Source organism: Chaetodon auriga, chromosome 6 (genome assembly GCF_051107435.1).
Source record: "Chaetodon auriga isolate fChaAug3 chromosome 6, fChaAug3.hap1, whole genome shotgun sequence".
NCBI lineage: Eukaryota > Metazoa > Chordata > Actinopteri > Chaetodontiformes > Chaetodontidae > Chaetodon > Chaetodon auriga.
In genome coordinates this window covers 2,346,708-2,373,491 of record NC_135079.1, presented here as the reverse complement: position 1 = coordinate 2,373,491, position 26,784 = coordinate 2,346,708, and the positions used below count along the sequence as shown (strand labels likewise).

Genomic DNA, 26,784 nt, shown 5'->3' with positions numbered 1-26,784 from the left:
CTCTCTGTGGCAGGCGCGCGTCAGCGTGACATTTTGGGGTTAAGCTGTGGGAGGACGACGCTCCCCGCGCGCCGCAGGACGTGATGCTCGCTGACAGGCGTCTGCCGACACTGAGCCGCCGTTCACGTCCGGTTCAGCAGAAGCTCACTGTTCACAAACTGGACCGCCTGGTGGACGGAGACACGGTCACTGGTCCCCAGGAGCTGAAAATCTGAGCTGGATTTTACAGGCTTTGGGTGTTTCACCGAGTCTGCAAAAATACTGTATTTAATCTGCAGAGCAAAGGCCACAGATCAAGAGCAGTGATCAGTGTTTCACTGCTGTTCTAGACTTCATAGTTTAATCCCAGACTTTTTGAGTTTTTGGAATTTCCATGGTTATTCCTAAATCTTCTATCATGGCTGTCTTCTCAGGGTTATGGTTTTCCCAGGCGTTTCAAGGTTAGCTTTGACTTTTTTCCCAGACTTTGGAAGGATTATTTCACACTTTCTGGGTTGTTTCTAACTCTTTTCCCAGCCTTAGTCTGGACTTTTCAGGGTGATTCTAAACTTTAGAGGATCATTTCAGTCTGTTCAAGGCTGTTGAGAGCGAATACCAACTTTTATTCCAGAAAATATTACCTCTGACTTTTGAGGATTATTCTCACATAATTTCACATCATCAGGAAAAAACTGAGTACTATCCGAGTATCAGCAGCTGGTCATCGACTGTCTGTCTGCACAGGTCTGATCACAGCTCAGACTGACAGCTAACGAGATGTTTGATCACTCAAACTTTGAGGTTTCAGAAGGTGAAAATCTTCAACTCTGCAATTTAGACAGTGATGAAAGGCTCTCCTATTGGTTGACAAGGGTCCCAAATTGTCGTCCCTTCACAAAAACGTTGCAGCTCTGAAGAATATAAAGTGTGAAATATTGAAGTAGACGTGAATCATCTGTTTCAGGCTGTAACCTTCAGAGAGGCTCAGATTAAATTGACCGGTCCCTGGTTTCCTAATTTGAGCTCAGGAAGCTGCGTCTTTGACGTTTTCGGACGTGTCTCAGTGATGAGGATTCACTGCTGATCGTAGGTCAAATCTGTTCTCTGTCCCATCATCCTCTGCAGCTCTCCCTCAGCACTGATGCTCATTGGTCCTGACAGCTCCCCGCTGCTGATTGGTCTGCTAACCCTCCTCCCCCTCCTGGGGGCGATCCTCCCGCCTGACTGCAGATCAGTTGTAAACCTGCCGCCTGTCATCACACTGTCACTGTCACACAGCAAGAGACACTGAATGTACCAACAGTTCACATTCACGTCAGTCGACGTCGGCCCGGTCCAGCAGTGGATCCTCATTTATCCCAGATTATAGACAGGAAGCACCAGGAACAACTTCACAGTGAGCCAGAGCAGAGGAGGGTTCGGCTTCTGCCGTCTCCAGCACGTTTGAAAAAACAGAAGTAGGAAAAACTGTTTTAATTTAAGGGAATGGTTCAATTTTTTGCTCCCATTGTCTTTATTTCTGAGCGTGAGATGAGTAGATGGATGCCAGTCTCATGTCTGTGAGTTTGGTATGGAGCTGGAGTCAGGATGTGGTTATCCTAGCTTAGCATAATCAGTGGAAACAGAGGGAAACAGCTAGCCTGGCACAGAATCAGTGTTTGGCTCAGTGGCCGTGTGAAGCTGTCGCACAGGTATCTGCAGCCGGGGAGGACGCCTCACCTGGTGTTGGGGCACACACAGCGAGTCAGAGCCAGCATGTCGGTTTGTTTTTCTGCCTGTTGACTGTGTCCAAACAAAGCTGCGGATGATGTTAGCCAACATTAGCCTGCCAAGTTACGTGATGATTCATGACAAATGTTGACAGGACATTTCATATGGCTTCGGGGGTGTTGACGAAGAAAGACACAACCGTTTCTTGGAGGCGTTTGCCAGACAGCGAAGCTGCTGATGAGGTCTGTGTGTTGGATGAGTTGAGTCGAAGCTGCAGGTGAGTCGGGGAGAAAACTACAGGTAAGCAAAGGTGTGGAGGTACATGTAAGCCAGTGAAAGGCTGGATTTGATGAACAGAGATGAGTGTTTAGGGGTTCAGTCAATAACTGGAGAGCAACTTTAATCAAAGTCTGACTGTTTTGGTAGATTTTTGCTTGTCACTGAAAGTTAAAACATGCATCTAAAGCTGAACACAGAAGACAGGTGACCTTTTATTCTTCTACCTGAAGCTCTGATCAATCACATCAGTAAGTTGCTAAAAGGCACTTTACCTGTACATGATGTCACTTCCTCAACAGCTCCTAACGTGAGTCACGCTAACAATCTGCGGAGATCACACAGCTTTTCGTGGATTTTTTCCTTCAAGCTGACCTCTGACCTGCACGCCACTGCCGCTCATTTAAAACACATCATTAAGAGACGAAGTCAGGACGAGGACGAGGCGCCGTTTTCCTTCAGCGTTCTAAATGACGAGCCGAATATAAAGAGCAGAGCGGTGGCATTTCAGTGGCATTTCAGTTTGTTCTTCAGGATAAAAACATTTTTAGACCTTCAGCAAAACCTGCAGACTGACTCAGATCAGGTTCATTCGACAGAGACGTTAATGTCCTCATTCCTGTGATAAATGAGTTTTAGTCAGACGCACAACCTGCAAAAAAAGACTTTCAGGTCACATATGGAACAGGAGGTAACAGACAGTGTGTCTGCAGCATAGAAATGTAGAAATTACATTTCTATTCAACCACATTTTCACCATTTTTTATCAACATAAAGACATATAAATGTGAAATGTTCATACTGAACTTACGATGGTGATGAAACTTCTTCACGGTTCTGTTTAGACGCTCAAAGGTCTCGGCTGAGCTTCAGGAATAATTGGTCCATGTAAAACATCAACAGTGGCTTGAAGGACCGTGTTGATTTTATGACCATCTTTCCCAAACATTAACAAAAGTGATGCCTTCAAAATCATACTTAGCTAAAAGTGTAGAAATATTATCACCTAGATTTACCTAAAGCAATAAAAAGTAAAAGTAATCAGCTCGTCTGACTGATCTAATAAATCACATTATTAACACTAATGAGTCAGTGTGTAAACAGCATTTTACTGTTTAAACTGCTTGACTCTGCTTGAGATTAATGAGAGACAAGAACAAAAAACAGAGCTCTGATACAAAAAGCTGTTTCCACTTTGTGGATATTTCTCCAATTTTTGATGGGTTGGGAAACATTTTGTAGAGTTTGAATTCTTTGTGTCTCAAACTGTTTAAATGAAACCAGGTGAGGAATTCAAAGGGGGAAAGGTCTCTTTGAAGGGACTGTGAGGGACTCCAAGGAAACTTATTATAAGACCTGATAAAAGGCTGGAAGCCACTACTTTTTCAATTTAATAGCCTAAAATGTTTTTTTTAATGTAAAATCTGTAAATTAATGAGTAACTAAAGCTGTAATGTAAGTAAAAAGTACAATATTTTCCTTTTGAAATGTTTTTTTGTTTGTTTATAGTGACCAACATACAGGAGGTTATGTGACGCAGCACAGTGAGGAGTTCATGAAGGACTTGAGGCCTCAGTCTGCAGCCGAGTTCAGTCGCTTCGCTGCTAAACCTGAGATTACGCTGAGCTACATTAGGTTTCATCATCAGATGAAGGTTTTGTATCACATCACTCTCTCTCTCGTTAATCAGTGCCCTCATTCACCTGAACTAAACCTCAGTGTGTTGGCGAGCAATAGAAACGACCTGCTGCATCACTTTACATTAACGGAGAAAAAACAGTCCCAAATACGAGTAAGCTACACGTATATATCCAAGTAAAAACTGGGGGAAACATAAGCGTTAAGTATTAGCCAATGTTTTCAATCATGCATGATTTAGGGGGGTCTGCGGCCCCCTCAGCACCCTACACTCACGCCTCCACGCACTGAAAACATGTGCAGCCATTTGGCAGCTTCCTCTTGTATTATATTATATTCCACTTCAGCTTTGTTGTGTGTTCTGTAAGAGGTGTGAAGCTGTGAGTCGTGTTCAACTCAAACATCCTTTAAAACCGGTGCGGTGGGAGGTCACACGGCTCAGCGGGAATGGAAAGCAGTGCTGCAGAAGAAGCAAAGTGTTGGTTTGACGGGGAACGAAGTGCGAGAAGAACGTTAAAGGTTTTACATAAAGAGAAAATCTCATTTGTCCAGCTTCTCCTCCTCTATTTGTTTTTTCAACTACATTGACAACACAGCTGTTTATTGTTTTAGTGCTTATGATTTTCAGTTTTCTGTGTCAAGTAGGTGAGCGTCTTCGTCCTCTTCTGCATCTGCCTGGTTTCTGTCTTCTATCTGCTGATTATTATTGCTTTTAAATGACTTTAGATTAAACTCTGTCCTGCTGCCTGTGCTTGTCAGCCTGGATGTGTGAATCCGTCCTGCCTCTCCAGTTCCTCGGCTGATGGACGATCACTCATCATCTGACTCCTCCAGATGAATTTCGTAATGACTTCAAAGGCAAACTGACACTTCTGTAGACCAGTGATCCCACCGACCGTCTTGTTTTCCCTCTTCGCTTGTTCTGTCTGTCGATCTCTATCCAGCAGGATTTACAGCAGGGCAACATCACTTTATGTTCGGCCATCAAACTCCTCCCTGATAATTACAAAATGATGGAGGATGGAGAGCCCACTTCAAAGAGTCCTTGAGGAGGAGAAGCCCAGCTTTAGAAAGCCATCGAGCTGGCCAAAAAATATCAGCAGGACAAAAAGTATCCCATAAATCCAGTTAAACTGCCTCCCAGGAAGCGATGAGATGTTGGATCAAATGGAGACCGACTGCAGGAAGATGGAAACTTGTCGAACAGGGTCTCAGTGTGGTGTAATGGATCAGGCTCAGACTGGAAGATAACTGAATTTAAAATCTGTTGTGTTGGACCATAATGTCACAGCGAGAGTTTAATATGTGGAGGAAATTAAATCAGAAGCATATGAAAAAAAGAGAAAAGACCTGGTCACACCTGCTTGATTCAGGTGAAACTGCCAAAATTAATACATTTGCTCGCAGGGCAACACAAATTCATGCAGAATTTTTAGTGTTGAATTCAAACTTAATGAACTTTGTCATGGAAATGTGTGCATTGACTAATTACACACTGATGATGCCAGGATACAAAAATGCTAACCTTAACCTGTAACAAAGGCATCTTTAATTTTAGTGCATTGTACTGTTTGCAAACCGCTAAACTTGGAGAAGATAGGGCAGGTTTTACTTCAAAGAGTTAAGTCTTGGCTAATGGTTTGCTAGTCTGGACAGGGAGGAAAATAAGGGATGTTTCACATACAATAATGAAAGAGAACATAATAGGGGAACGGTAAAGTTTTGCTAGCATAAAGAAAAGTTTAGCTAACAGGACATTTTTGCTAACACGAGGAATGTTCAGCTAACAGGAAAGAAGGTTTGGCTATTTTATTGGCTGCTCTGACATACAAGAGTAAAGAGTAAAATAGGAACAACGAGGTTTGACTAGCATACAGGAACGCTTAGCTAACAAGAAAGGAGTGAAGGTTTTGCTAACACAAGGATCGTTTTAGCTAACAGGGCATTTGTTGCTAGCATAGGTTTGGCTAACAGTAGACCAAGAAAGAAGGAAGAAAACGTTTTTGGCTAGCATTTAAGAAATTAAAGGAAATGATGAAAAAAGTGCTCAATAATAAAATAATACTTTTGTTGCTTTAGAAAATTGGGATGCTTTGGGTGTTCTTGTTGAAGAAAATTATATTCACAGTAAAGGCAAAGAGTGAACATTTGTAGTAAAGTGGAAAGTCGGCTATGAATCTCTAGAGATGTCAGTCAGTCTGTCCACTTTGGATTCAGTGATGAATTTGGTGTTTTTCCACCAATTTATTGTCAAGACAAGTGAATGTTTGTCGAGACTCATCTCCTCTTGTTGCTGGGTTTTAGCTCTCCCGGCTAACTCCTTTGTGTTTCCTCTGACGGATTTCTCTCTGATCGTTAGCGGCTCTTCACTCTTTAGTTCAGGACTGACACATTTCCCGCCAATTTGATGAGACATTTTGAAATGTGGAAATAAATGGCCATTGTGATCTGATCACAGCACTGATCTTTTTAGTCATGTGAAGAAGGAGTAGACAACAAATCCTGAGTACAGACTGAAATCAGATCAGTTTAAAAGACTGAGCGTTTCAGGGGAAGTTTTCCTGCAAGTTATTTTTACTTGAAAATGTGAAACACCCCACAGCTGCACTTAACATTTCCTTGTTTCTCTCTAAAAGGTGCTAATTTTCTTCCTCTGTAAATCCTCCAAACCTGCTGAAATCCAGTGATCGCCCACACATAATAAGCCTCTGCTCTGTCTCACAGTCGCCCCAAAAACCCCACAATTAAATCTGCCTGTGGTTGGAGCCTATTGTCATTTAAAGAATGGTCAGTAATTAGCTGCATTGAACCAAGCTTTCAGAGAAACTGCCTGTTTCCTCTGGAGACCAAGGCGTACTTCACTGCCGAAGATACCACATAGTGGAAACCAAAATCCTAATCTTCACCCAGCAGAGCTTTAGGGCTACAAGTCACGATTCACCTCATTCCTGATTATCTACCGACTGTCTTCTCAATTAATCAACTACTCGTTTGGCCTGTAAAATGTAGGAAATAGTGAACAATAATCATTAGAATTCCCCACAGCTCAAGTAAAACTGCTTGTGTTGTTGGACCATCACTCAACCGAGGCTGATATTGATCGATATTTGGCAGCTAAAAACCAATCTGGGAACGATATATGTGCTGACTGTAATGTTTTAAAAATACATTGAGCTGGATGTTTTACAGCTGTAATGGAGACGCTGTTTCTAAATGTATTTATTCACTGACACGTTGACTGATACAATACATTGGAGTAAGCCAATCAGCTGATAAGTAATCTATTTATTTTATTGTCCTATTTGACAACAAAAAACATTAAATTCTCACCTTTGAGAAGGTGGAACCAGAGAATGTTCAGCATTTTGAGCAATCAAGATTGAAATGATGACTCAATTATCAAAATAGTTTCCCAATGATTTCCTCGCTAATTGACAAAACAGTTCCAGACAACTTGATAAGTGAAACATCTTTGTCTCGTCTTGACATTTTTTTTTTTTAAATCCATCCTTAAGTATATTCTAATGACAAGTGTTTTTAATATTTTGCCAACCCTCACTGATAAATTGAATGGTTCAAATTGTAGCCCAGCGCTAACTGGCTCCATGGCAGCATTATATCTCTTTCTCATATCTCTCAAAGCATTATGGGAGCTGTAGTTCCAAAACTTCCAACCCAGAATCAGACTTTGAAAACCCATGTTGACCAAAGATCAATCAATTCATCGAGAAAATAATTGGCAGACTTCTCAGTATTACCTGCAGCCTAACCTTTAATGTAAGTCTGTTTCAAATAGAAGCCTGGTTTTCTCCACAGTTGAGATGAACTATTTGAGACTGAACAGGACATAATTTTATAGTAAATGAGGTTAACTGTGCAAAAATGCTCCAATGCTTAAATAGCAACAGGCATCATGGACAAGTTTTTCTAAACTGGTCACATTTGCCAAAAGGAGGAAAAGTCTGGACTTTGTTGAATGACTTCCTGTTGAGACGAGCCAAAGCAGCAGCTCCAGATAATCATTTCAGCAGGGAAACAATCTGACCTGACAGAGAGGTTTCCATCAGCAGGATGGATGGATTTCAGGAGGAAGAAGAGGGAGAGAGAATGAGCAGGCAGGCAGGTGCTTCACAAGCTCATAAATTAAAATTGTCATGGAGACGCTAACGCTGGAGCTAATGAGTGGCAGGGATGAAGATAGATGCTGAAAACATGCCCGCCTCGTGTGAAGGTGAACGGATAGAAAAACCGACAACATCTCATTTAGGCCTCTTCAGAATTGTACACGGGCTGTGTGATGAGCATGAAAAGGTGCTGAAATGGTTAAACTGTATTTTCCTGATGTTTTCACCTCAGTGCTGAGAGATGATTCTTTCATATGTTAATGTTTTCTGAGCCTCAGCACGTTTCCAATTAGGCCGACTGAAGGTTTGTGCATCCATCTGTCAAAGAAAGAAGAAATGGGGAGCCTGTGGCTTCATACCTGCTGACTCTGTGTCGATGATTTGTCTCTCTGATGAACTGTCTCACTCTCGGATGAAGTGAGACATCTGCGAAGCCGCTCGTCCTCACGCGGTGACTGAAACTAATTGTCGTCAGCAGAACTTCGGTGTTTGTTTCAGCTCTTGTAATCCTGTTTGTTGCTCGATGCTGACTCAGCTGGGCTGTAATCCTTCCTCTCTGCAGCACTGACACTTTATCTGCCCACATTCCAACACAGCTGTGATCAATATGTTCAAACCATTAACGTCCATCAAGAATAATGATCAAATCCTGATTTATTCTAAAAACTATGTTATGAAGTTGGTATGACTTCATGAAACAGCCCCTTTCAAGCTCTTTTGCTCCCTCGCCTGTCGACTTAAATTTTTAGACATTCATGTCACCTTCAGGAGGAAATGCAATAACTTTGGTGATCACTTACCTTTTTGTTGAGCGCCATCATCAGGTTAAAATGTTGTTTGCCCAATAGTTTGTTTATTGACCGCATACCTGCTACGCTAATGACATTCCCATCAGCCTTCTCTGTTTTTAGAGCTAACAGACAAATGTTTGCATGTTAACAAGCTCAGCAAAGACGGCGAACACGGTAAATATTACACCTGCTCGGCATCAGTGTGTTAGCATTGTTGTTATACTGAACTTTGGCACAACGTACTGCTGTGCCAAAGTTCAGCCTCACACAGTCGCTAACATGGCTGCAGACTCAGTCTTGTTGTTTTATTTACTGTCCTCATCTTTCTTTCAGGGTGCATTTGAGGATGCTATGAATGTGAAAGTTATTCTGACTGGACGAAGTGAATACTGAGTGTGTGTTGGTGTACAAACCAATATTTAAGTAAGAAGACTCACAGCTCACAGGTCTGATGCCACAACATTCTGTCCTCTGTCCGATCATCAGAATCATCTGAATAAATGAAAAAGTGTTTCAGGCTTCACAGCAGCAAGCGGGTCAGTCAGCGTCTGAGGCCTGGTGTGTTAAAGTGGGACAGCCCAAATAAAAAAATATGTAAAAATATACTTACAATGCAGAAAAGGCTGCTGGAGCTTCTTTCCGCTGTCAGCTGCTGTCAGAGAGACTGTTTCTGTTGGTTATTCCCTGTCGACTCAACACGCTGTGAGAAAAACTGACCACGAGAGCAAAACAGTCTCCACTTTAACCATTTAATGGATCGACCCTTTAGGAGTCAGACAACCTGCCAGTCAGTCAGACAATTTAGGACAAAAAAGACCATTTATTATGCAGATCTGAAAATAGTTAGACAAACTATCACAGAGGGAGGCAGCTTAACCAAGTGGTTGTAACCATGATTACAAAGGTCTCTTATTCTTAACAAAGTCGTAACATGAGCCCAAACCACAATGTTGTTGTTCTTAAACCAAAGCTGAACAGAAGTGGTGTTAATTTGGAGGACGTGTTGATTCCTGTGTGTCTGGTTTTAGTTCTGTCATGTCGGTTTGGATCAGAGGTCTTCATGGCACCTCTTATATCCTGCAGTTTGGATCCAGTCTGATGATCCTGGACTCTTATTTACTGCTTCTGAGTTTCCTCTGTTCCCTTTTCTCATGAAAATTCATGCACTTTGTATTTTGGTAGGTTGTCCAGAGGTCTGGTTCAGATTAGGTTCAGATTTCGATGCAGATCTCTAGTTTGAATACCTTCAGAGAGCTAAATATCTCCAAAATCCAAATAGATCGAGTGCGTTAACACAGTGAGGACAATCTGCACAACAGCTGTTCACACACAGTCTCCTGCTCGGGTTCACGTCTCCTCAAACACCACTGCATTCAACACCGTCTGAGGGCGTAAAACACCCACGTACATGCTTCCACATCTGACTGTATATCCATAATGCAGCAGCTCCTCTCCACACTCCACTGAGCTGATGCGCTGAACACGAGTGGAGACAGTGTTTCTGAACTGAAGGACCGTGCTTAAAGCTGAGCACTTTACATAATCCCCACAGGGCGGAAATGAGATGAGTGCTCGGCGTCTTCGGCAGGACAAGGACAGAATCTGAAGGGAGAAGTTGGGTCTGAGATGTTGAGAGGATGGTGTGTTTGTTTGTGTCCGCAGCGGGCAGGCTGGACGCTGACCAGCCAGCTGAGACCGGGCATCATTTGCAGTTTTAAGAGGCTCCAGCTCCTCACTGCTGACACCAGGTGAGGGCTGGTGCCTGCTGGTTTTTGGAGGCCAAAAAGCCAGCCGGCTGCGTCAGGACCAGCTGGCTGTGACCACTGAGTCAGCAGCAGGACGGACACGTCACACGGTGTCTTCAGACGGGCCCGAGACGGCACTGGACGGAGCTCAGAGAGTCGGCAGGAGGACAGTTCAGTCAACTGTTTTCTGGCTGTCTTTGAGGAGAAAACCAGAATGTTCGCTCTGATATTTATTTCAGACTTTTCAACATCTTTACAAACTCTATTTTAAATTCGAGTGGAGATCCAAAAGTTTCTGAATATTCTAAATCTGTCAGGCTGAATTTGGGGGAATGAGTCTAAATTATGCAGCGGACATGTCAAATATCTCCATGTGATGGAATGATGCCGATATTTCAGATCTTTCAGTCGGTGGAAACATGATTCTGATTTGCATTCTGATCAGCTGATGGTCCAAGCTGGTCTCCTAGAAACTGTCTTTATATCTAATTTGTTTTGCCAAATACAGTTTGAGGGAAATGTGCGGCCTGGATGATGCGTCCTGCCTGTGGTTTGCCTTAGACAACAAAAGGGAGTTATTTGGCTTTTTTAAACAGATCTTAGAAACATTTCATGGGAGAATGTCGAAAAACAAATTAAATACATTATCAGTGAACATTTTGCACATACGATGATGGTGGATGTTCTGAAATGGTACACTGCACATAAACAATAGGTTGGACGTTGTTATCTGAACTCCAGATCTAATTATTCTCTGTGTTGTATCGGATGAAGCTCATGAACCTTTATACTTTGGATTTCTAGTGTCTTGTTTGAAATCCAGATAAGATTTTAAGACACACAATCTACACGCATCCACAGACGCTGTATCTGTCCCCATAGGCCAGATCATGATCTGATTGTATTGGTCTCTCCTGGCAACATGTAAATCAGAGTCAGATCCACTGCAGTCCAGAAGGAGTCTTAGAAGAAGAAGAAGAAGAAGAATAACTTGAATTACAATGATAACAGTCCAGTTAGCTAAACACTATCCATAAAGAAACACATGCATGAATCGTGTTTATGAACTACAAGTAACGTTGTGTCATTGCAGAAGATCATCAAAGCAGCAACAGTCAAACCTCAGATAGTGGAAAACAATATGGAAAACATGATGGAAATATGGCATCTGTTGGTTTCATGAGCCTCCTCATCCCCTCACAGGGATCTGATGTTTCGTCTCTTCAGAAGCTGTTTCTGTCACATACTTCATGTTCATTTACACCTTTTAACATTTGGCTGGAATCCGTCAAAACCAGGTGCTGAGGTGTTGTGAGCAATCACAGTTAAATCCATCTCGAATGCTTCCTGGATGCTTAGTGATGATGAGTGGATGGGCCCAAAATGTATTTGATGCTCCAAAGGAGTAGAATATAAGTGTACTTTCTGGGAGACATCAGGTTGACCCTCCGTTGCCAATCTGTGTGGTAGAGGACAAAAGATTCAAAGAGCTAGTTTGGTACCTTGAGCCTGAGAGTTACTATGACTGAGTGCATTTAAAACACTTTGAGAAGAAAGATGAGCTCAAAGTGAAGCTAGCCAGCGCACACAAGCTAACTCCGACCACCGACGCAACATCACAACTATCCGTCACTTCATCAGTGCTGACTGGGAGCAGAGATTTTGTTATCTAGTAATTATGTTTTGTTTAAGGAAAATAACTCGCCAGTCATAATGAAAATCATTTCCAGAATTAAATGTGAAAATACTCTTTTTATTTCAGCCAAATCAGAGTTGTTGGTGACTGCTAATGGTTGTCAGCTTATCAAGACAAAGCACAGCACAAATTCACTGAAACTGACATCCCTACGTGAGGTTATAGGTTCAAATTCTCTCTGGACATGTAAATACAAAAAAGTTTTGGGATTTGTTAGCAATAAAGACCTGAATACATAGCCGAGGGAAGGGGTGGGGGGCCGCCAGGTCTGCAGCCCCCCTAGTGGCAATAGCACAGAATCTTGGATGCAATAGAAATAATAAACCCCATACCAGTCCAGCTGTATCTGCAGCCTATCAAGGCAGACCCAAAGTAAACTGATAGCTGTTGTTGAACCACGTGGAGTTCATGCACGGTTTTGGTCTCTTTTCAAAGGTAACAGTCAGAGTCACTGTAAGTGCTGCTGGCATTGAGTAATATTAGTTTGAACACCCTGAAGTAGAAAGGCTTTTTTTCTGCCTCAATATCTTTTTTCTGCCATTTCTTTTTCAAATCGATGCTTGTAGATGACTATGTCTGGGCCTTATTAGCTGGAAAACACAATGGGACCACAGCATGATGCCTTACCTTAGTCCAAGTTCAATACAAACTAATAACAATGCCACAGAAACTGAATATTTTCATGTTTTCTTTAATGATATATTTAGGCGTTCTCCCTAAAAAACAGGTAATTTACTAGATATCTATCTACATAAATATCTACATTTAAATTTTGGGCATGATATCCACATTTAAGGTATGTATACTCATATTTTGTGCATGTATGTTTGTATTGGGGCCATTTACTACATTTATGACTTGGAACTGTGTTTAATGTCACTATTTACACTGAAATCCTTGATTTGAGGTGACTGAGCAGTAAATAATCCACTGAAGTGGCATATCGGCATATTCAGATTTTCATTGGCCATTCAAAGCGTCAGTCATCTGCAAAATTGGTTACGATTGGCTCAATGGAAGAGAAGTTCCTTTGAGCAATATAGACTCTTATTGGCTTCTCTGGTTGCTAGGCTAAATATGGCAGATCGTGATTGGTCAAGTGAGGTCTCACGTGCAACAGGAGACTCTACGAAGTAATTGGAGACAATATGGCGGCTGGCTGTGTATGTCTCTGGTTGTGAGAGAAAGCACAGAAGAGAGGACGTCGCTTGATAATTTGACAGGAGAAAACAACTTTCTGTGGATTATTATCATGTTTTGGACTAAATATTTTCACTGCAGTGGGTTTTCTGGACTTCTGTCGACGTAACCAGTCCGTTTTGGTCGGGGTGTTTTCACTCTGAATCACCAAGAGACCTGATGGGTGAGTTGCGTCCATGTTGTAAACGGTTGTTTGTCTGCTGTTGGCGTTTATTGAACCTCATGTTGTGATTGCGTTTCATGGTTTGCGCGGATCGATTCTGGAGAGTCTTAGCTTTCGAGCGGTGCGTATATGAGCGTTAACGTGAACGTCGCGTTTGTGTCAATATACCGGAAGAAAAATAAACAACCGTAACTTCTCCTCCAGCCCGCTGGCGCCGTGTTGGAGCGGTTCAGGCCTTCTAGCTGTAAAGTTAGCGACTTTCCAAATGAATACTGAAGCGTTTTTGTTTGTTTGTTTGTTTGTTTGTTTGTTTGTGTGGGTGTGTGCGTCTGCGGCGCATAGCTGCTAGCCTAATGAGGGATTTCATGTGTTGTTGCCTTCGTGACTGTTGCTTGTTCTCCTCTAAGAATACGGGATCACCCGTTCAGTCAGCTGGCAGCCTTATTAAAACATGGCTGACATGTAACTGTCTGCACTTGGACTTTCAGAGTTTGTGCTGCTGAAACTTGAACTGAGTTTAGTCTGAACTGTGATCTGACTGCAGACGCTCAGGAGTTTCTGTGCCGTCTGAAACAGTTCAGAGACGCCTCCAGTCTCTTCAGACAGGGATAATAACACAAACAGAAGTTTATTTCCCTCATCTGATGTTGACGGAGGGTCGGGTCTTGTTTGAGCTTCTCTCTAATCACACCTGAACTTCAGCTCACCTTGTTTCCTCCATCAGACGCGTGACCCCGGCTGATGTCAGGCTGCATTACAGGAAGTGTGTTTTCACCTCTTAAATCAGACGCCTCTGAGGATCTGATTTCCTCTTAAGAGCTTCAGACTTTCCTTTTTTCCCTCAGCCGTTGACTTAATGTTGTATCCACCCTTAGATTTGGAAAATTTGACTTTAAAGCATTGAAACTTGACTGAATTTGGAGCAGCAGGGATTTTGTCGTCCCGTGACATAAATCATTAATATTCCCCGCCTTCCATTAGCCTACATTTTCATGGCTGTTTATCAGTGTAATTATTATAATTGGCACAGTTTTATTTTCTTTATCTCAGAATTTTACAACTGTAGAACGTGTTCACAGTTGAGGCTGTGATTTGTACTGAAAGCCTTTTAAAATAGTTTGATGAGTCTATTTTTAACCGAATCAGGCTGATTCTGTGCCGATATCCAGCCAACAGCGGAGGGAAAGGCTTGTCCTGAGGGTGGTGCTGTAGGAAAGGTGATGGGGTCACTCAGTGAAAAATGCTCCTCTGCTTGGATTAGTCATGTATGAGGTAACACCTGAGAAACAGGTCTGCTGCTTTAGTTAACACGTACCTGCTTTTGATTTTATTTAATATTTGAATCAATTATCAATGTGTGGCGATGAGTTCAGGGGAAGCTGTGAAACGTCCAGAAAGAAAAGAAAATACCTGAACTAACCATTTGACAAACTGCTTATCGAGGTTTGTGGACAAAATTGATTAGCTTTGCCGTGGAGTGAATAGAAAGCTTCGAACTCATCCTGATATTTCCATAATTGCTTTTATAGTCTGCTGTATAAAAGACTTTTACGATAAATGTAGATGTGTCATCATGTCTTTCACACAGTCATGATGCTGCATGCTGAATATTTTCTTCCACTGTCCAATCAAACTTCAGCTGCACCTGTTAACTTACATGTCTTTACAGAAAAGATAAGACTTTATTGATTATTGTCACATGTTGGATTGCACTTGAGAAATGCTGTTGCATAGAAAGGACATTGAATTTAAGTTCGAGGTTAATACTGTAATATCATCCAGTGTTGGGAAACACACCATAACAACACCTCAAATATCCATCAGCCATCGTCAGTTTCAAATGAATGAATGAAGCCATGATTGGCATGAATGCAGCTCGTTTTTCCAGAACATCACAAAGAGCCATTTGTGAATTATCTGACGCTCTGTCAGTGTGATCAGTTTCATTTATTATTGCTGAAGTTATTGATTGTGACAGAATCTTCACTGATGCAAAGCTGCATTTTCTGCCAAAAAACAGAACGGCCTCAGTTGTTGGAGAGAAATCATGGACGATCTTTAGCATCTTGCACAAAGTCAGTCAGAAACGAAGCGATGTGTTTGATTCAGCATCATGACCTCCATCTCTGGTGACTCCCAACAGGCTAAGAATCCTCTGAGCTCTCCCAAATATGAAATATTAACAGTGTTGATAAAGTGGTGACCTGCTGCTCTTAAAGGCAGCACTTAACATGTGTCACTGCAGCTTAGGGCTGATTTCTGACTCTGAGGTGCTTCATAAACACAAAGCATGTATTTTTGACTGATCCTGGGTCAGAAATCAGTAAATGTACTTGGAGGTGACACAGTACGGAATAAGCTCCTTCTAGAGAATCACTGGGAAATCAGAGACCCAGAGAGCATAAATGACACATCTTTATTTTGCAGTTTTTACATGTTTAATTAAAAAAGAAAACCAAAATCTGGTCGTTGTTATTTTGTTTGCAGCAGGAGCTTTTCAGCGCGGCAGTGAGTCATTCTGACTTCTTAGTGAATTGAATTTGATCTCAGCGAGAGAGAAACGTTCGAGAAACAGAGCCGTGACAGCAGGAGTCGCAGGATTTCACCTCCAGGGCGAAGCTGTTTCTTGTCCAGGAAGGAGACAGATGACAGTAAATAGAGCTTAACTTTAAATAAGACAATCAGAGCGCGGAGGGAACCACGATGGACGTGTGCTGTCACCTCAGATGGATTTCCTCTTTCATCGTTCAGCCGGGCAGAAAGCTTGAGGCTGTCGCAGGATGATGAGCATCAGTCACTGTCGCAGCAAACGCACTGAGACGGCAGAAACCTGCGAACGTCCTCAGAGGTAAAGGTGTGCAAACACGTCCCCACGCAGAAACCTGTCCTCGGCGTGAGACCAGGCCTGATGCGGCTCACCGGGTCTCAAAGTAAAGGTCTGGTGTGGAGGCTAATGAGTGCTGTCAGGACGCCATCTATCAGCACGCCGCTCGCCTGCCGGGAGATGACACGTCCATCAGCTGCTGCTGTCGCTTCACGGCAGGCCGGCGTCCTGGTCCCTCCTGACTGTGCAGAGCGTTTACCGAGACCCTTCGGGCACCTCCACGTTGCAAACAATCTCCAAATTTACACGTTGTTCATCCGTAATAAAGACAGAAGAGCGTAAGGACGTCTCAGGGCTGGTGGACGTCGTCAGATGTGCACTTTGGTCATTTGGAGACGTTTCTTTCCTTTTATACTCTTTCATATTAACACCTTCTGTAACATTTCATTTTTTTCTCTGGACTGGAGGTGAATCAGCCAATCAGCTTGCAGATTCACAGGTTGTGTTGAGATGTGGGAGGTTGTTTGAGCCTCTGCCTGCTGCCATTACCCAGAACACCCTTCAGTGTGGAGGTCCGCTGAGACGTCGAGTTTATCTCCCCGTAAATCCAGCTTCAGCCTGATCTCCATGTTCGCTAATCTGACACTTCACAAAGTCGATCTAAACTGCGTTTAGCCGCCTGAACGTCGTTCAGGTCATTTCTCGTGAGCCAGGTCTCATCCAAACGTAGCACAGAAAGTGGCAGAAGAAAACGTGAATTAATCCACGTTTCTGTGAATTAATTAAAAGGTTGAATCTCTTCTTCGCTGCTCAGATCTGACGTTTTAGAGCTCGATGTGTGTCGTGATTTATTCTAATATTTCTGATTATTTTTTTAAGGGTTCCACGAAATGTTTTTTTTATGCTGAAATGACTCCGTGAGGTCAGTTTCCACACAGATCTGCTGTGTTTTGGTGGTCCAGAGATTCAGTATCTTTGGAAATTTTGAGACCACCAGGATTTTAAATAAAGCTTTTGTGAGTTGTTTTTGTTTTCAGTCTTGAATTGAAGTCCAAAATCTAACATGAATTCAGTGAGAAGAGTGAATTTTGGCTCAAGACCTGCAGAAAAGAGACGCTTCTGTCCGTTTTTCAAAATAAAAGCGGCAGAGTTGAGCAGTGGCTGGCAAAGTAAAAGCCCTCACTGCCCTCGGTGTCATCCACAGTGATGTTTTTGAGCTGGCCATTCGTTGTTGTGAGGATGGAGACGTGAGCTGGAGGCGGGCTGATCGGCAGGGTGTCCAATTAAGGCTTCTAATTAAAATTACAGTCCTCCGGTCGTGGCGGGGACTCCTTCAGGAGCCGCCAGCAGGGCACAAGTTTGGTTTCTCCATCTCAGTCTCGATTTCTTTGAAAACACATTTGGAACTCTGTGTGACTAATCATTTCACAAAGCGCATCACAGCCGTTATTATGTCAGTTTTCTTACGCACAAAGCTCAACTCCTAATGTTTTTTTTTAATCTGTGGTGATGCTGCGATGCGTCACGCTGCAGAGAACGCAGCCAGCTGCTGGAGGTTTTCCAGTCACGGCCAATTGGGATTCGATGGGTCAGACTGGATCAATGAAATGACAGAGTCCTCGTTCACTTGACAAATCACAGGGTGGTCAGATCTGTCCTGAATACAGGTACCGATGTTCTTCACATGATTCACATGAAATGGGCTGAAACGCTGAGAAACAGCTGCGTGTTGATTCGAGGAGCCGACGTGTGAAAACGCTGCCGCAGCTGACGGAGCTTCAATAACGGATGCAGCTGTTTGTTCAGCCCACAATGCATCATTAATGCTAATGCAGGGTCCCCATTATTTTCTCATGCAGCTGCACTTATTTTAGCCTTAACCCTGTGTGTGTGTGTGTGTGTGTGTGTGTGTGTGTGTGTGTGTGTGTTATATCATAGTTCACCTCTGGGTCACCTCTGTGAATCTCCTGGACGTCTGATCTACCTGTCAGCGCTGTGACAGAAGCAGCTTGAGATGCAGAGCAGCAGGCTGGTGCTTACATGCTTTTTGCCTGAATGCAGTAATTAATATTGCAATACTTCCCTGACCCCATTATTTCACCGCTGTTTTTGTAGCTTTAGTCTGTCTCCAAATAACATGTTTGACTTTATTTTCTGCCGAATCAGGTGATACGTCCAGTTGAAAACTGTAAGAGCAGTTTCTGAGGATCTCATAAGGGAGTCATGAGTGGACGACTTAAAACGCACGAATTAAAACAAAGAAGTAAAGTGAAATACAAGTACACGTTATTATGTGTTTCCTGTAGAAAAGGCGTCCAATCAGAGAACACTTAGGCGTCGTTCTGAAGCGTTTAAAGTCTAACCTGGAAGGACTCAGACGTACTCTTTGTGTTCAGCGCAGCAGGAATAAACCTGAGCTCCTCTCCGGCGGTTCGGCCTGCAGCGCTCCGATAACGTCAGCTCTGGCGCAGGCTTGTATTTACAGTACAGGCCTTTAATTTGCCGCCTGTCGCTGAGCGAGTTTGGCTGAGTGACATTTGTATTGCTGTCAGGCCCTCAGGCCGTCCGTCTTCCCTCCTCCTCTGTGAATCCTGATGAGGCGTCCGGCGGCGCTCGGTCCAACACGCCGGCCTCTGACTGAAGCGAAATCAATCAGCCCTTCAATCCTTCTCTAAAGGACCATTATCCAGCCCCGCCGGGCCCGTCGGCCTGTCTGCTGCAGGATCTATGACCTGATCCGCCTCTCTAATTCACACAGCACAGCTCGCTAACTCGACTCTGACAAGAAACTGAACAACAGGAAGCCGAAGAAGGTCAGGATTTAAGGTTCAAACTCGAGCTGTTTAAATCTCACAAATACACTGCAGGATGTTTGAGAGCGACGCTGAACAACACTGAAGAATCAGAGTGAAGACACTTCAGCAAGCAGCTGCTGGTGATGTTTCCAACCTCCCTGCCTCCAGGTTGGGTGTCAGACTTCAGACGGTCAACAAACAGTAATTCTAAGAATGCAAAAAGAAAAAGTGCTTTTCCAAAGCGAAGATGTTTTTTCTTCCTCTGGCTGGTTTTCAGCTTCCCTTCTATAAATGATTTTTACGGCAAACACGTTTTGACTGAAGCGAATGTTTTTTAAAACACACTGGCTCAGTTTTCTGCCTGTAATCGAGTATTTCCGCATTCATATATTCACACGTGGATCTGAATACTCTCCCTCTTTGTAGGCTTTTAAAGTGAAACGTGTGCAGGAAGCGTTCAGGGTCACTGACTCATTGGACGACTGTTTTCTATGTCAGACTCTTCTGTGTTTTTGTGTCGTCTTCTAAATGAGGCACCACAGTCTGATGGGTCCGATGTGTTGCTGTTGTTTGACCTTGAATCAGTGCGTAAACATGGCTGCTGTGACGCTAACGCTCGACCCTCCGTGTCTCCACAGATTCCTCAGATCAGCTATGCCTCGACGGCTCCGGAGCTCAGCGACAACACGCGCTACGACTTCTTCTCCCGCGTGGTCCCTCCAGACTCCTACCAGGCTCAGGCCATGCTGGACATCGTCACCGCGATGGGCTGGAACTATGTGTCCACGCTCGCCTCCGAGGGAAACTACGGCGAGAGCGGCGTCGAGGCCTTCGTCCAGATCTCCAGAGAGTCAGGTAAGAAGCCTCGAGAGCTGGATGTTCGCCACAACATCAGTGAGATGTGAGTTAGTTCCACTGTGAAAGTCACCTGAGACGAGTTAAAACCCGTAAATGCTCAAATATCTCCCGACATGACAGACTGCAGAGTGATGCAGGACCGGCCGAGTGAACGGCCGCTGAGGTTTTTAAGCTGCCGGTTGCTGAAGTGGCCGTACTCCTGCTCGATGCGTGTTGACGAGCGAGCAGGAGGAGAGGTCGTGTAATTGACTCTTGATTTAATTACAGCACAGGTCGACGATGTTGTTCTCCTCGGCTGGTCACCGTGAGGCAATCAGAGCCGGCTCTCGCTGATTAAAACGTTATCGCAGCCGGTCGAGCTGCGACATTAATTAGACCGTACGAGGCGTGTTGAAATTCATCAGCGGTAACATGTATGTTCAGATCAGCCGTGTGTATGTGTGTGTGCTGTTTGAGTCCAGGTTCAGGCTCTGATGGGGCACCAAACGAAGAACAATGGAACTTTAAAGACAGGAAGTCCATTTGCTCAAATGATCCACTGCGAATGTGCAGATCTGAGATACTTGTTCTTTACTGGAGTTCCTCCATGTCGTACTTCGACTCCACTGCATGTCAGAGGGAAACAGATTCAGTTACTAGCTGCTTTAAATGGAACATAATTCCATCACTTTGCCTAAAATGTGTCCAGAACAGATCAGTTACATGCTGTAATTTACATTCATTAATGGGTTATTAGGAAAAATCAATTCTGCATTCAATTCGTCGGCCACACGTATATAACGCACTTACCTGAGCTCTGATGAGCATCATGTTGCAGCTCATGTTTCCTCTTCCAACCAGCAACTCTGAGCTGAGTTACTCACGTGAGCTTACAGTTTAAAAAACAGAAACGCAACAACATGCAAAACGAAATCGGATTTTTCATCGCCTGCCCGCCACGCTCTCTTGTCCTCTCCGTCACTGTAAGCTGCTGTAATGCCAACATAGTTACCTGCGCCTGCAACACCGCTGTAATCTGTGTGTAAATGGCGGCAGAAGCGGTAATCGTGAAGAATGGCTGTGATCGAGGCGTTTAAGGGCTTCAGATTAATAACGAGACGCTGTGCAGAGAGCAGCTGTGGCTCCTCTGTGGGATCAGTGAGCTTTCATCTCTGCTGCTGATGTCTCTGCGCACACACACACACACACACACACACACACACACACACACACACACACACACACACACAGGCACGCTTCCATCACTTTTGGGAACATTACATGGACTTGCATTCATTTCCTGGAGACTTACCGTAACCATCAGTCTGACCCTGACCTTAACCTGAGTCTTCACCCTAAAACTGAACGATTTACAGTATCGATAAATTAGATTTTGTCCCCATGCTGTGACAGCGTAAAGAGATTTATGTCCACACACTATGAGTAATGCATGTCCACACACACACACACACACACTCACTGCTGCTCGTGGAAATGGCTTCATTAGCAGCTCAAAGATGTATTTATACCAACAGGAGTGCGTTCTGATAGTGTGAGGCCGCTCAGCTGCTGCAGGAAACACAGGCTGCACAGTTCACAGAGTCACCGTGAGCGGAGGATGTATTAATTAGAGCTGATAGCTGATGAGCTTCTAATGAGCAGATTTTGGGAAAGCGCTTCTTGGTGGAGTATACAGTAATCTTGATTAAATTACCTCACGTTTTATGTCTGCCCAACAGAAGGAGACTCATTACGGTGACTTTTTAAACTGCTGGTGCGAAGAAGCCTCACTGTGCTGTTTAAAGGCAGCGTTGTTCCACACGTTTTGCACATCGTAGTCTGTTTGCTGGTCTCGCTGCTGCTGTCACAAGTGGTGTGTAAAGCCTTCAGGAGGAGCTGTGTGAATCTGCCTCGCTTGGGTCTGAAAACTTTAAGAGTAAAATGAATGTGTGGAGAAAGAAATGAACTCTGTCGCCCCCTCCTCGTCTCTGCAGGTCAGCAGCTCGAGGCTACATTAGCCGCTAGTAGCATAACACACCCAGTTCTCCATCCATCAAACAAATCAGACACCTTCTACAGATACCAAGGACATTAAGGCGTTTGATTTATGCATAAACTTTGATTTATGGTCGTGCATTTAGGGGTTAAAGCGTAGCTCTGGAGCCTACGTGCACATAGCTGCTGTAGCTGGAGAGATGGGCTCCAGCTGCTACAGAGATGCCACATAGAGGCAGCACAAACTGTGATAGCGTAGCTCGGCCTGCTTGTGTTTTCTCCTGCAAGCTCGTGATACTGGTGCAGAGCGCTGAGAGTGAAGAAAACATGAAGGCAGATGAAAGAAAGGCTCTGTTATCTTCTGCTTTTCACAAACACAAATCTAACAAAGAGATCTGCAAACCATCTGTTCACTGCAGCCCCCGCTCTGTGGAGGACAGACTGCAAGCAAGTTTGTATGGGGATGTAATTAAAACGCAGTGTGTCCTGATATGATGCCGGCGCAGTGGTGGAATGTAACTAAGTACATACAAATTCAAGGTACTTGTACTTTTATACCTTGTATTCCACTAAACTGAAGGATGGAGTTTTCAGAGGAGCTGGGAAGTGCGTCGTCACAAAGCTGGAAACTGAACAGGTGACACGTTTGGAGACACGTGGTTCTCACGGCGCACTGAACTCACTGATTCTGGGTTTGAGCCCTTTTGCTCTCGATGGACCAAAATGAAAGTGACGAGCAGCGACAAGCGACTTTCAGACGTCACAGCGGTGAGCGACGTCACTTCAGGCAGTTTCATTTTGTTTAAACAAGCAGTGATCACAAAACATGAAGTTCTGTTCGCTGCGTTTTGAGGTGTTTGTGGTGCCCCTTATGGGTCGGGCTCATTGCAAGGTTTTTGGGTTGATGGCGGCCGTGTTTTGTGTTGGTGTTGTGTTTTTTCCTTCAAGACATCAGGAAAGGAGGAAGGAGGAGGCAGAGGAGGTCGTCAAGTAAAGGGGCAATTGTTGGAAAGGAGGAGGCAGTGAATGGATGGAGGTAAAAAAAAACAAGGAGGTAGTAAAGAAAGAAATTAGAAAATGAAAGGAGGAAATCATGAAGGAGAGGAGGAGGTAATGAAGAGGCAGTAAAGGAAAGAAAAGGTGTGTGGAGAAAAGGAGGAGGTGGGAGAAGAGAAGAGGTGGTGGAACAGGATTTGATGATGCAGTAAAAGAGGTGATGAACATGTGATGAAGGGAGGAGGAGAGGAGGAGGGGAACGAGGGGGTAGAAGAGGCAAAGAAGTGGTAGAAAAGGATGGAGAAAAAAATAAAAGAAGTGTAAAAGAGAAAAGGAGGATATGGGAGAGGAAGGAGAGAAGGAAAGGAGCAAGTAAAAGAGGAAACAAGGGGTAGAGGAGGACAAAAAGGAACGTTGAAAGGAAGAGGAGGTGAAAGAAAAGATGGATGAGGTAAAAGAGAGGGAGGCAATGAACAGAAGGAGGAAGAACTGAAGGTAACAAGAATGAAGGAGGACATAGAGGAGGAGGAGAAAAGGAGGAAATGAGATGTAATGGATAAAACGAGGAGAGTGGAAGGAGGAAGGGAAGGAGCTAGGTAAGAAGTGTGAAAGAAAGGAAAGGAGGAGGTGGTGGAGTAAAGGAGGAAGTACATCTCTGAGGTCACGTCCTGCGTCCTCTGATGATGTCACTGCGCCGTGTGACGATCCAGCTGCTGAGACGCGAACAGATGTTGTGATGTTTGTAACCTGAGGCCCACCTGCGTCGTGCCGAGCGGCCCGGCGACAGATGGATTCAAACACTGTGACCTCCCCCCGAGCCGAGCCTGTCAGCAGCTTAAGGTGTGCGTTAACCTGCAGGGGGCGGGGCTCTGAGACAGCTGACAGGTGGAGCGAAATGCTCGCCATCAGCGATGTCACCACCCGGTCCTCTGGGCTGCTGGGAGGTTGTTTCACAGCGACAAATAATTTGACACTCGAGGACTTTAACAAAGAGGACGATGTTTCTCCAGCTGTAACAGAAGGTGGACAAACAGGATGAACATCGGAGCGTTCTGATTGGCTGTCAGAGATAACAGCGTTGTTTAATCTGTCGAACATCCACAGAACAAACCCGCATTAAGCAAACAGCTCGTTTATCCTCCCGATACTCGTTCTTTATTTCCATCTAAACGCAGACATTGTTAAATCTCGTCCTGATGCTCTCCGGCACGCCGTCGTTTGCGCCCGCTCACCTCTTTTCATCCTCCAGAAGAAAACAGCTGCTCGGAGCATCGACCCAACTCGTAATCAACCGCTGACACCTGGACCGGATCCCCGCGGCGGCTCGTTCCCCCAGAAAACGTCTCCGAGCCGCAGCCAGCCTTCCTCGTGGCGTGTTTCTGTAATGAGCCCAGGTGGGTTGACTTGTAGGTGGCGCTTTCCGCCGAGCCGAGCCGAGCCGAGCCGAGCCGAGCCGAGCCGAGCCGTGCCGAGCCGAGCCGAGCCGAGCCGAGCCGAGCCGAGCCGCGCCGCGCCGCGCCGCGCCGAGCCGAGCCGAGCCGAGCCGAGCCGAGCCGAGCCGAGCCGAGCCGTGCCGAGCCGAGCCGAGCCGAGCCGAGCCGAGCCGAGCCGTGCTGAGCCGGGCCAGCTGGCACATGACAGCAGAGTTTCCCGGGGAGCAGAGTCAGTGACCTCATTGGCAGAGAGGAGCTGTCACAGATTAAAGGAGCATTTACATAATGTCACCGCCGAAGGATCGGAGTCTTCATCACTCCTGGAACTTCCTCGTCTGAGCTGCCCCCGATCGCACTTCACTGACATTATGGAGGAAATATTAAAATGTCTTTAAGTAATCATTTCCCCGGCTGGGTAATCCTATCAGCCATAGATTAAATATCTTTTCTTGTCCGCCAGCCTTTGAAGTCTTTGAAGTCTGTCTGCCATCAGCCGCAGGGTTTTTCCTCCGAGGCCTGGACTCCAGAAAGCGCCGACCTTCTGCGCGCTCGGCTGAGTCACCGCCACACGATACCTTCAGCTGCTTTATGTTGGCTTTATTGATACTGTCCTTAACAGAAAGACGGCATCGCACAGCTCCATCAGTGCAGTCTGCTTCCCTTTGTCGTCCCTTCGCTTCCTGTTTCAGTCGCTGTGCCGCTCGTTGCCGTTGATTCACAGCGACGGTTTTCTGCTGAGGTGACCTGCTCTCGGCTCCGTGACTGATTTTTGTGACGTGAAAAATAAATGTTAATGTGGTTTTCAATGGACACTTTGAAAGGAGAGAAAAACACTTTCTATTTTGAAAAGTGAAAATGAAGGCTGAGCTTTTTATAGAGCAGCAGATGTCACAGTGTGTCACTTCCAACCTTTTTGCAAACGAGGCGAACGATCGTTAAGTTTCATTTCTCTCTTGAAGCAAATTCTAAACATCAAACGTGGGTTTACAACTTAAACACAGTCTGTACAGCAGAAGAGCAGCTCAGGCTGAATGTCTTTAGTTATTAATGTCATAAATCAACGTGCTGGACATGTTGAGGTTTCGACCAGATGATCCCTGAAACCAGTTTCACAGCAATCCAACAAACTACTTCTTCAGACTTTTGACTCTAGAATCAAACTTTGTCATGGCTGTGCTGCGAGGAAAAGTCAGAGTCTACAGACATGCCAGGACGTACTAGCTAAACGCTAACGTCGGCCTGCTAACACGCTCACGGTGGGGGGACCGACCGCAGAGCTGTACGCTGCTCGCCTGGCTGAAAGCAAACGGCATGCTCTCAAATGCACGAGTCGTTTGTGAAGCACAACGCTGCAAAATAGTGTGTCTGCCTGGAAAATCATGTTCCAGCCTTGAGGTGGAGGTGAGGAAACTTAGCCTCCTGGATAATTTAAGTGAAACAGAAATACTCTTCATCCAGTGGAAGCTCGTCTAACGTTGGGATGTAACTCCGCCAAAGCCCAAGAGTTTGATTTCAGGAAGTGAATCCTCTCGTTCCATCGCAGGAAAGGTTTTGCTGTCCTCTTTGTGAAGTCAGGTGTCGTGTCGAAGAAAACAGCAGGAACCACACAGGAGGAAAATGGCTTCAGGATGCGTTCAGGGACCCACTGTCAGCTGGGAGAAGTGCTTTCTCTCGGACGCTGCGCAGACCCGACACGTGGCTTTTCGCTCTCAATCAGGAGGTCGAGAAAGTTGATGAAGCAGGTAAACAAACACTGACAGAGGCAGCCGTGGACCGCTGCGACTGTTATTAATAAACATCATCAATATTTAAGCTTTACTCCTGCAGTGCTGACAGCCAGGAGCCACTCTGCTGGACCAGAATCCATTTGGAGGCCTTCGTGGCCTCGTGGTCATGACCTTCTCTGATGCTCGTATTTGAGACTCTCACCATGTTCCTGTGATTTATCGGGACGTAACTCTTTACAGAAAAACAGCGTGTAGTTGGGGTTGTTGTCCATGTCAGACGTTCATCAAATGATCCAATATTTCACAACGAAAGCAAAGATTACAGAAAAGGTCCAAGAACCAAATCTGACTTTGCGTTTTTCTTCTTCCTCGTTAATCATCTCACAACCCCTCAGCCTTATCTGGACCCTTTGGAGTTCTTTTGATGCATCGGCTGACATGTTCCTTCATTACCATGAACACACACTTCAGGTTACTTTGAGTCAGTCTCACACACACACACACACACACACACACACAGTCCTGCTGCCTCAAATACTCACCGGGGTACCAAATGGATTCATCCGCTGCTGAAAATAGTCCCCTTTTCCTCCTGTTTGTCAGACAGAAACTACAGTGAGTTTCAGGATAGATCTGTGAGGTGTTTTCAAGACGAACGTCTTCGGTGAGAGCCAATGGGCTTGGAGCTGAGAGCCACGACCAGAGCAGGAAGTCGAAGTACAGAGAAGCAGACGGCGACGTTGTTTGTTTGGGTCTTTTTATGAGATTTCTTCACAGTGAAATTTAACTGCGTTGTGTGTTTGTTGGAAGTCTTATGTCAGTCTTCGAGATGTTTCCAGATACAGCCGCTAATGA

The 26,784-nt window shown here is 44.7% G+C and overlaps 1 protein-coding gene across 1 annotated transcript in view; it reads left to right on the top strand.

Annotated features, from left to right (window-relative positions):
• The window catches only part of grm8b (glutamate receptor, metabotropic 8b), a 103,298-nt gene that overhangs the window by 17,773 nt on the left and 58,741 nt on the right, over nt 1–26,784 (top strand). The window contains exon 3 of the mRNA XM_076732851.1: nt 19,580–19,796. Coding sequence (XP_076588966.1) covers nt 19,580–19,796 — 217 coding nt within the window. The remainder of the gene's footprint in view (nt 1–19,579; nt 19,797–26,784) is intronic.